Source organism: Antrostomus carolinensis, unplaced genomic scaffold, assembly GCF_000700745.2.
Source record: "Antrostomus carolinensis isolate BGI_N321 unplaced genomic scaffold, ASM70074v2 scaffold33712, whole genome shotgun sequence".
Lineage (NCBI taxonomy): Eukaryota > Metazoa > Chordata > Aves > Caprimulgiformes > Caprimulgidae > Antrostomus > Antrostomus carolinensis.
In genome coordinates, this window is record NW_010302205.1 from 16,881 (window position 1) to 26,121 (window position 9,241).

The 9,241-nt window shown below is 55.4% G+C and overlaps 1 protein-coding gene across 1 annotated transcript; it reads right to left on the bottom strand.

Moving 5' to 3' along the window:
* Positions 1-862: 862 nt before the first annotated feature.
* Positions 863-7,142, bottom strand: TMEM184A (transmembrane protein 184A). Its single transcript, XM_010163733.2, has 9 exons — positions 6,937-7,142; positions 5,210-5,465; positions 4,194-4,359; positions 3,182-3,272; positions 3,015-3,090; positions 2,347-2,438; positions 1,835-2,004; positions 1,537-1,734; positions 863-1,113 (listed from the first exon to the last, which is right to left on the bottom strand). Exons 1-9 carry the CDS (start codon positions 7,140-7,142, stop codon positions 863-865), a joined length of 1,506 nt encoding a protein of 501 aa, XP_010162035.2.
* Between the last annotated feature and the right edge of the window lie 2,099 nt (positions 7,143-9,241).

Below are 9,241 nucleotides of genomic sequence, written 5' to 3' on the forward strand. Positions count from 1 at the left end.
CAGCAGTCACAGTCTGGTTCCCTAATAAGGACTCTGATAAGGAAGCTGGAATCCCTTTTAACTTCTGATCCGTTCAGAGATAAGATGGTTTAGACATAAACAAGCGTTTCTGTCACCGGCAGCTCTCAGAAATGCAGCTGTGAGACCTGGCGTTAGCCCGGAGTGAGGTCCCGATGCTGCTCCTGGGGGAGATACTCAGACAGCTGCATCCCCATCTGGAGGGAGAAGAGGATGACTTACTCTTCCTCCCTGGTAAAGGTCTTCTGCACAACTCTGTAGGCTTTTCTGGGGGAAGGAGAGGGGAGAAGATATAAAAATAAGGAATGATGTCTTTCAGCCGTTACCGGGTTTTGAGGTGAAGTGAAGTCACCTTCCTGGGCTGGTTTTCTCCACGGGGCCCTTTGAGATCATTTTTTACTCAAATCGGGAGAAACTAGAGCAGAACTGTGCTGAGAAAAGCATTTCTCTCAGGCCTCAGCACTGCTTGGAGGTAAGAGGAGGGTGAGGGCAGCTGGTCCGACCTGCAGCCCGGCTCTTCTCCCTGCCTGGCATCCCCCAGCGTGGGCACAGGGCTGGTGTCAGGACACCAGCAATGGGACACAACCCAGAACACAATGCAGGGCTGCTCACTCCCAGGAGCAAATACAGCCCAGTCCCTAACACCAGGAGAGATGGGACAGCAGAAGCTGGCACTGTTTGATTTAACCTTTCTCTGGCTTATTGCATCTTCCCTTCAAGAGACTGGCTTTTTGGGTAGAGTTCCTGGCTTCTTGGTACTCAGACCAGGTTGTCTCAGGCTCGAGATGGCTTCCATTTACATGGGTTTGAACCTCTCCAGTGTCACTGTCCCCTCTGACATCTCCTACAGCTCCTCATCTGACAGGATCAGCACTCTCTTCTCGATGTTTTTGCTCTTCCTGCCACTTGGTCCCTCTGCCCTGGAGGCCACGTGCCCGTTCTGCCCCGGCACTTTGCGCTCTGCCTCCTGCATCGACTGCTGGGTGTACTGCTGGTACGCGGGTGAGAAGTTGTGGATCGCATCCTGCACGATGTCCTGGGGGCTTATGGTCTCCTTCAGCCCGCTTGAGATGCTCTGCATTGGGGCAAGGTTTGCTGAAAGACAGGGAGAGTGGGAGGGTGATGGGACATCAGTCAGTCAATGAGCCCAAGCGCTCTAAGGTTGGAGTGACACTTTTCCTTAAAAATTCAAGATCAGGGCCTCATCGTGGGCCACATCAGCTTGCAGTGGCAAATGCCAAGGAGAAGAAAGGCAACCCCAGCTCCATGTTTAAAGAGGATGGAACCTCTCCAGCAGCATGTGCCGTAATACCATGATCCTCCAATTCTGCCCATCCACACCAAGGTCTCTTTTCCTATCCATTCACTGTGGCTCATGGTTATCCCAAGGGAAAAGGGAGAAGGAAACTCCTCTGGTGGCTTTTAGCATCCCATTGGTCATGCTATAAGGTGTGTGGGTGGGGGTCTTCCTCTTCCTTTATTGACCAATGGAGGAAGGAAGAAGAGAGGAAGAGTTACCTGTTGAGTTTTCTTTCTTTTCTCTGTACACCTGGCAGGTGAATGCGTAGCGCAGGGCAATGGAAGCAAAGAACATCTCAATGCAGATGATGAAGTTCTGGTAGCCAGCAGCCACCGTCCCAGCTCCCACCTCCTTCCCATCGATGATTTGAACTTCAGGGATCACCCCACATTTCTCCAGGATTGCAAGCAGCGTCCCTGTGCAGGGGAAGGGAGAGGGATCAGCTCTGGTCCTGTACTTCCCTGGTCAGGTGGGGCTACAGGAGGAGAAGCGCTGGGTGTCCATGGTGGGACCCACCTTGCCAGAAGGAGAGGAAGATGACTGCCTTAATGGTGATGAACTTGAGGACTGGCTCAAATGGGCGCAGCAGGTCCATAGTGGCAAAGTAGAAGAGGAAGAGGGCATACAGTGCCAGGCTGACGGAGAAGTTGTAGATGATGGTGATGTAGAGGTAGCCGCTATGGACGCTGCAGGGAGAGAGGGAGGGGGAGAAGTGCATGGCTTTGCCCTGGGGGACAGCACAGCGCAGGAGGGGAAGGAGAGGCAGGGAGAAGGGGGAGAGCAGGGGGCTACTCCCAGCTTTTCCTCTGTTGGTGGGATGTCTTTTATTGTGGCTCACAGGAGTTTCTTCCCTTTCTTATTTGGGGGCAGTGAGTCTCGGTTCCTGGTGCTTTGGGCTCCCTGTGCTCTCACTACCCATGGAGCAGCTCCCTGGTGGGGTTGGCAGGACCTTCTGTCCCTTGTGATGGAGCAGGGACCTGTCCTGTTCCCCTTCACCCCACCGCCCCAGCCCAACCCAGCATCCTCACTTGAAGTCCCCGTCGTGGTACTTCCCAAACGCCTGCAGGATGATGGTGACGATCGCCATGAGGGGTTTCACGATGCAGAACTGCAGCGTGGCCTGCACAGGGGAGAGACACGGTGCACCCCGGGCTGCAGGGACATCCCACCGCCCTCCCTGCTGCTCCTGCCACCCCCAGCCCCTCCACATGAGCCGACAGAACAGAGACACAGAGAAGAGAGCAGTTCTCTATCGCGGGAGTGACCAGCGCTGCGGGGTGAGACATGAACCAGCTCAAGGTCTGCAGACAGGAGGAAGCAGGGCTTCCAAAAGGCAGCTCCTGAAAGGCAGTGAGCCACTCCAAGGGTGGGGACTGGGTGGCCTGGGGACAGACCGGCGCGGTATTTGGCCTGCAGCACAGCCCTGGAGAGCTAGAGAGCAGTCCAGGCAAACCTGGGACTGGACAGAGATGGCAATCTCAGCTCTGCAGTGGGAGGAGACCCTGACTCAGCAGTGAGTCAGAGGCAAGGACAGCGAGCGCAGTGCCCTGCTGCTGGCCAGGTGCCCCAAGCTGGGTGAGCTGCTTTCCTCAGACAGAAAAAAACCCTCAAAAACCAAAAAGAGCATCTTGGGAGAGTGGCAAAGCAGAGCTGCTTGGCAGGGCAGCGGGGAAAGGAGCAGAGCTGGTGTACCCACCTGCTTGCAGAAGCGCAGGAACCCAATGGAGTAGGACATGCCCTGAAGACAGCACGTCCCGTAAAAGCAGCTGGACCTAGAAGCAGAAGCCAAGGAGATGCCACTGGGGCTGCTGGATGAGGAAAGCGGGTGGAGGGTTGAGGAACTTGTGGCAGGTTGGGACTTACGCAATGGGCTTCCCCCGGATCTCTGTCATGATGGTGCTCTCCCCTCCGAGGTACTCGAAGCACAGGCTCAGGAAGCTGTAAATCACGAAAGCTGGCAAGGCAAGGGCAGACACGATCAGCAGGGCTGATGGAGATCTGGGGTGGGGTTGTTACATTTCACATTCCTTCCTGCTCAGGTGTCTTCTCATCTACCCTGGCACAGCATCAGGATTTGGGACATTGGTGGTTGGGAGTCCAGCAAGAGGAGCAGCAGGTCAAATCCATCTGACCTCCAAGCGGAGTCAGATGCACCACACCATGTGCACAGGGTTCATTGCAGATGCAGCAGCTCCTCCGGGCACACACAGACCCTGCATGCACATGGCAGCCGTGGGACATCCCAGCAGTGCCCATAGAGCTGGCCCCCATGCACACCCAGACAAGCCCAGGTAGCAGTGCAATGGCCAGGGACCATCTCCATGGAAGACCTCAAAATTGCTAAGGGGCAGCACAAACAGCTAGAGGCCAGCAAGGAGCAGGTCCTGAACAGTTTTCTTGGACATCCCCATTGCTTATTTTCCATATGCTCCAAACCCAAAGTAATACACATGCCCATGCCCCTCTGTTCCCTAGGGGGAGAGCAACACGGTGGAAGAGCAACCTCAACCTCAACCCTGAGGAGCTTCCTCTGCACCTCAAAAAAATCCCAGCTCACCAGTTTCTTAGATACATCTACCTTACACTTTAGAAAAGCTGCATTTCTACCCCAAAGGCAGCCAGAAAACCTCTTTCCCCAGGAGCATGACATTGCGGTCCCTCTGAGCCCGCAGCCACGTGGTGGAAAGGCACCAGCTCATGTCTGCCCATGGAGAACAAAGGGACAAAATCTCTGCACTGGGGAAGGGAGAGGTGGAAGTGAAGGAGATGGAGGTTTGCCACTGTGTGCAATCCAGGACACTCCAGAGACACAGGACAGTGAGATGAGAGCCCTGCTTTGCCATCAGCCTCCCTGCCGAGGAGAGGCTGCGCTCACCTTCATAGCAGTCGCGCACCGAGTCGAAGTAGACGTAGTACTGGTGGCTGCCGAGGAGAAGGAGGCTGAGCCAGGAGTCGAAGGCATAGATGGGCACGATGAAGAGGATGCGGATGATGTAGCGCTGCTCCTTGGGGACGGTGTAATTCTTCAGGTGTGTGTAGATCTGCAAAGTGCCCAGTGTGCAGAGCTGTGGCTACCACCAGTCAGGAGGGGAACCAGAGGTGCCCCCAGACCCATCGCAAGGACCACCACAGACCCATTGCAGTGAACAGACACGTGAGACAGGCTCCATCCCAGTCCCCAGGGCAATCCCTTCCCAGAAAAGACGTGGAGATCTGGTCCATTCCTGGCATTGTGTAAGGGAGTGTGCCCTACTCTGTGCCAGTCCCCATGCAGCCCGGTCCCAGTGCTCAGAGACACCAGATTGCCCCAAGGCTGCCTTCAGCAGCACGGGTCCATGCAGCACCCAAAACCATGCCCACTGGCAGGACATTTCAAGGCAGCTCTCAGCGCACACCCCAAAGGCACAGACCCTGGGGTTCCAGATGAGAAACCCCTCTGGGTGTTGTCTCTGGGCCATGCCAATGCCCTGCAGCCTCTCCTGGCTCTGCCAGCCACCCAGGGAGAGTGTGGACAAAGTCCACCCTCCTGAGCTGCCAGCACCCGGCTCCCGACGGTGGAGATATCCCCTCCGGGCAACAGAAGGAAATATTTGTCCAGAGCTGAGTGATTTGCAAGGACCTTGGGGGCAATCAATAGATTTGTCCTTGCATCAGTCCCAGCACTGAGCCCCGTCTCTGCTCCAGCCCGTACCTGGTGGAAGGTGACGATGGACAAAGTCCACCCTCCTGAGCTGCCAGCACCCGGCTCCCGACGGTGGAGATATCCCCTCCGGGCAACAGAAGGAAATATTTGTCCAGAGCTGAGTGATTTGCAAGGACCTTGGGGGCAATCAATAGATTTGTCCTTGCATCAGTCCCAGCACTGAGCCCCGTCTCTGCTCCAGCCCGTACCTGGTGGAAGGTGACGATGAGTGCTGACCACACAAAGATGCCAGAGATGACCTGCGCCGCTGTCGTGGTCAGGAAAAGCTGCCGGTCATCCTCAGAGTTGTTGTGGGTGGCTGTGAGCAGGTTCAGGGCTGGAGATGGTGGAGCTGAGGCCAGCCTGGCCGCTGTGCCAGGCCCCGGGGTGCTGGGTGCCACAGGAGAGTACAAGGCACGTGTGGCATTACTCATCTGCAGAGAGGGAGAGGTCAGGGGAGTGGTGCAGGAAGGCAGGACCAAGGTAAGCAGATGAAGGGGAAGGTCCCAGCAGATTTCCCAGCCCACACTGTGTGGACAAACCTCCTGAGATGTTTATTTTCTCCCTAGGGTTTTTCCAGGGTGTCCCTCACCCAAACCAGCCTATTCACTATGGTTGGGTCTGCTTCTCCCAGTGGGAAAATGCAAACGCCCTTCAAGAGCAGACCCTCTTTTCTCTGGGGAGGTATTTGTGGTCCTCATGTCCCCCAAAACACATGCTTTTTCCCTGTCTTGCTCTTTCTTGTTTTCTCAAGGGTCCCCGTCCTGCTTGAAAGGGAAAGACCTGCCTACATTTGTGCCCCTGTGAATTCACACTTGTGGCTCAGGACCCTTTCCCATCAGGAACCAGAGACTTAAGGGTTAAACTCATCCCTCACCCATGATAATAATGAACACCTTAACCATGAGCCATCAGGACACCCAGGTCCTCCTTGGGAACCCAGAAAACACTGGGATCCCTGTGGAGCTCCCTCAAAATTTGGCTCCTTTCCTCTTGTGTGACCTGCTGGGGGCAAACCCTGGGGCTGCCCAAGAAGTCAGAGGTTTGGCATTACCCAGGGCCAGCCTCAGTCATTTTGGGATCATGGGGGTCTCGGTGTGCCAGCAACATCAATCCTGAGACCTGAAGGGCAGACAGTGGTCCCTCCCACACCTGACTTAAGAACAAGGCAGAGCTGCTGCCCTTTGGGGATGCTGAAGTGCTCCGGGATCTCCCCAACAAGTCTGTCCTCCTTGAAGCTGGTCATCTCAAGGTGCCGAGCATTCCCAGTGCAGAGAGTGGCCAAGATGGATGGGCACCATGTACCCTGTGGCTCCAGACAGCAAGGACCAACCTAATAATACGCTCTTATTTATAGGGCAGCTTCATATCTCAAGGCCAACAGATGCATCAACTGCCATGTTTGGCTTCTCTTTCTGCTAATCTATGGAAAGCTGTTTTTTCCCCAAGTATAACAATAGTGATTTAAAAAAGAACACCAAACAAACCACCACCTGTGAGCAGAGCTCTAACAATATAGATACTTCTTGGTGCATTGTTAATAAACAAAGCTTTTAGCTGCTGGGTGACTATCGCCTGGGGGTAAAACTGTAAGCATGATCTGGTGAGAGGCAAGAAAATATCTGCCACAGATAAGAGCGGTAGGGAACGACCTCGATCCAATTAAACAAGAAAACAAAACAAAGCAAGAGCTCACCCAGTGGCTTCCCCTCCTGCCCAAACCCCAACCTCACAGGAGAGGAAACTCAGTTGGTGTCAGATCAACAGCCCTAAAAATACCTTTCCCTCCCCCTTGCCTGGCAGGAGCTGCCTGTAAGCGGAGATGCCCGGGGCGGCAGCGTGCTGGCGGGGTCCCAGGAGCTCACCTCGTGTACCTGCGCCTGTGAGCGGGGAAGCGGAGCTGGAGATGGCTGGTGGGAAAGCTGGGATGATGATAGTGTTGGGGAGGCAGTGGGGAGATGGGTTTTTCCTCCCTGCGACCATCCTATGGCCCTGCCCTGGGCAGCAGGAAGCAAGATCCCAGGGAGAGATCTGGTCTTTGGACAGACCACAGCGACACCGGATCTGTCTTGTAAACATTAACAGGAGCACAGAGATAGCTCGCAGTGTGGGGAGGGAGGTGAGAGCCCAGCTGTGCCTCATTCCTAATCACTCCTCGCTCTTTTTAGGGGCTGCCCTGCTGCTGGCTGGACCTGTACGGCCGGATTTGGCCATGCTTTCCCTCTGCCAGAGCATCACGATAGGGAAGGACGCAATGCAGCTCGCTCCCAGGATGTGGTGGAGATCTGTGCTCATCGCTAGACCCATTTATTCTGTTTCTGACCCAGTGCCGTGCCACTTGGGCTTGGCCCAAGACATCCTAACTCCTATTAGCTTTCCCAGCCATGGCAGTATGAGCCCAGTGGCACCAGCAGCAGGTCCTGGCAGGCTCCCCTACATTGTCACACTCTGAACACGGCAGAGCAAGTCATTAAAAACAAAAGCCTCGGTGCCACTCAGAGACAGGACTCCCAGCTCCAGAGGTAATTAGATCCTGGCTGTGCAAGGTAGTTCGGCAATTCAGTGCAGCTAGAGGGCCATTGCTTCCAAAACAAAGGCAGTGAAGAGACGCAAAGAACAATATTAGCTGCAAAACTCAGCTTCTTGACAGGACTGTGCCAGTGCCACGTCCAGTCTGGCTGTTTTCAGACACCTTGCAGGTATCTGCCACACACAGTCTACCTATTCCACTCCCTGGATATTGGAGATGCTAACTGATCGCTGAGCAGAAAAGAAACCGAGCAGTGACACCTGTGTTCAGGCAGGTCACCAGTAACGGGGCTTTTCACTTTGCCAGGGATTCCCTCCACCCGCAGGCTGTCACAGCCTGGATTCCCAGCTCACATCCTTCCCAGTGTGCTGAGGCTCCTGGGATAAATCCCCACCTCGGTGGCAGCCCCAGTGGGGCTGGGGGAGTCAGAAAGGACAGGCGAGCCCCCACAGCCCCCCACCAGTGCCTTTGTAGTGCTGGCTGTGAACCCAGCATCGTGCACCCCTTTACCGGGGAAGAGATGCCTGATTCTTACCCCGGGGAGGGGAGCAGCCAGGCTCAGCCCCACCAGCACAGGAGACATGCTTTTCCTCCTGATTGCTTTCGGATAAAGCCAGGGCATGGCAGTTATTTACCTGACCAGCCTCTCTGTACCACTCCCAGCTCTCCCAGGAGGAAGCACCTATAGCACACGGCTATAAATTACAGCAGGGCAGCACTGAGCCCTCCTTAAAGCTCATCCAGAGGAGTGGGTGACACATGCACAGGGCTCCCGCAGCAGGCTCTGCCCTCCCAGCAGCTCCCATGAGTGCTCAGGGCTGATGGTTGGGGTAACCTCAGCTCCATGGGCTGCTACACACCCCCCCAGGGCCCCACTCACCCTGCAGGACTCCTCCAGGAGTGGGTCTGGCTGCTGGGCACCTGCCTCCGCATCCCCTGCGCCCTCCTCCACCTGCACCCGTGGGAGACTCCTCCTCCGGGCACCCTCCCAGCCCTGCCCGCCGGCTGGCAGCAGGCCCTGCCAGCACCCCGCTCGCCCTCGCTGTGCCCTGCTCCCCTCGTCAGGAGCTGGAGCAGCAGGTTGGGCTTCACCTCCTGTGGAAAAGCTGCTGAACTTACCTTTCCAGTCCGCCATGCTCAGCACCCACGCCCCGGAAAGCAAACACGGATGGAAATCCACGGCACAGCCCAACGCCACTGTGGGTGAGAGCTCTGCCTGGGTGGCACAGGCGGGGTTTGGAATTATCCTTACCTGCAGGATAGCGACGACTCAAAGGCAGGCAGCTGGTGGCACCAGCAGACTTGTGCCCTAGTTTTTGGGGCAGGCCTTCCTCCTGGTTTACTGCAGAGCACAGAGGAGCAAAGTCGAAGGACCAATTGCTCGTGGTCTAATTTATCACCCGTGGAAAGGCAACAAGATAAGTCTGTCCTGGCTCCAAGCATCAAATGGGAGAGATCTCCAGGTTTTTTCTCTACCTGTCACCCTGTGCAGACCTGGTAGCACACAGAACCAGGAAATTAAGGTGGTTAACTCAATGGTTGGCTTTTAGGTAGTAACACTAAAGGTCTTCAGGGCATAGGACTGGTATGCCACTGTATCACCACGGTAGAAGATGGGATTTACATTCAATTTGCTAATTAATATATGGTTTCCACAAGTTGATGGAGCTGCAGACACCATAAGAGCATCAGGATTTGGGAAGTGTATTGA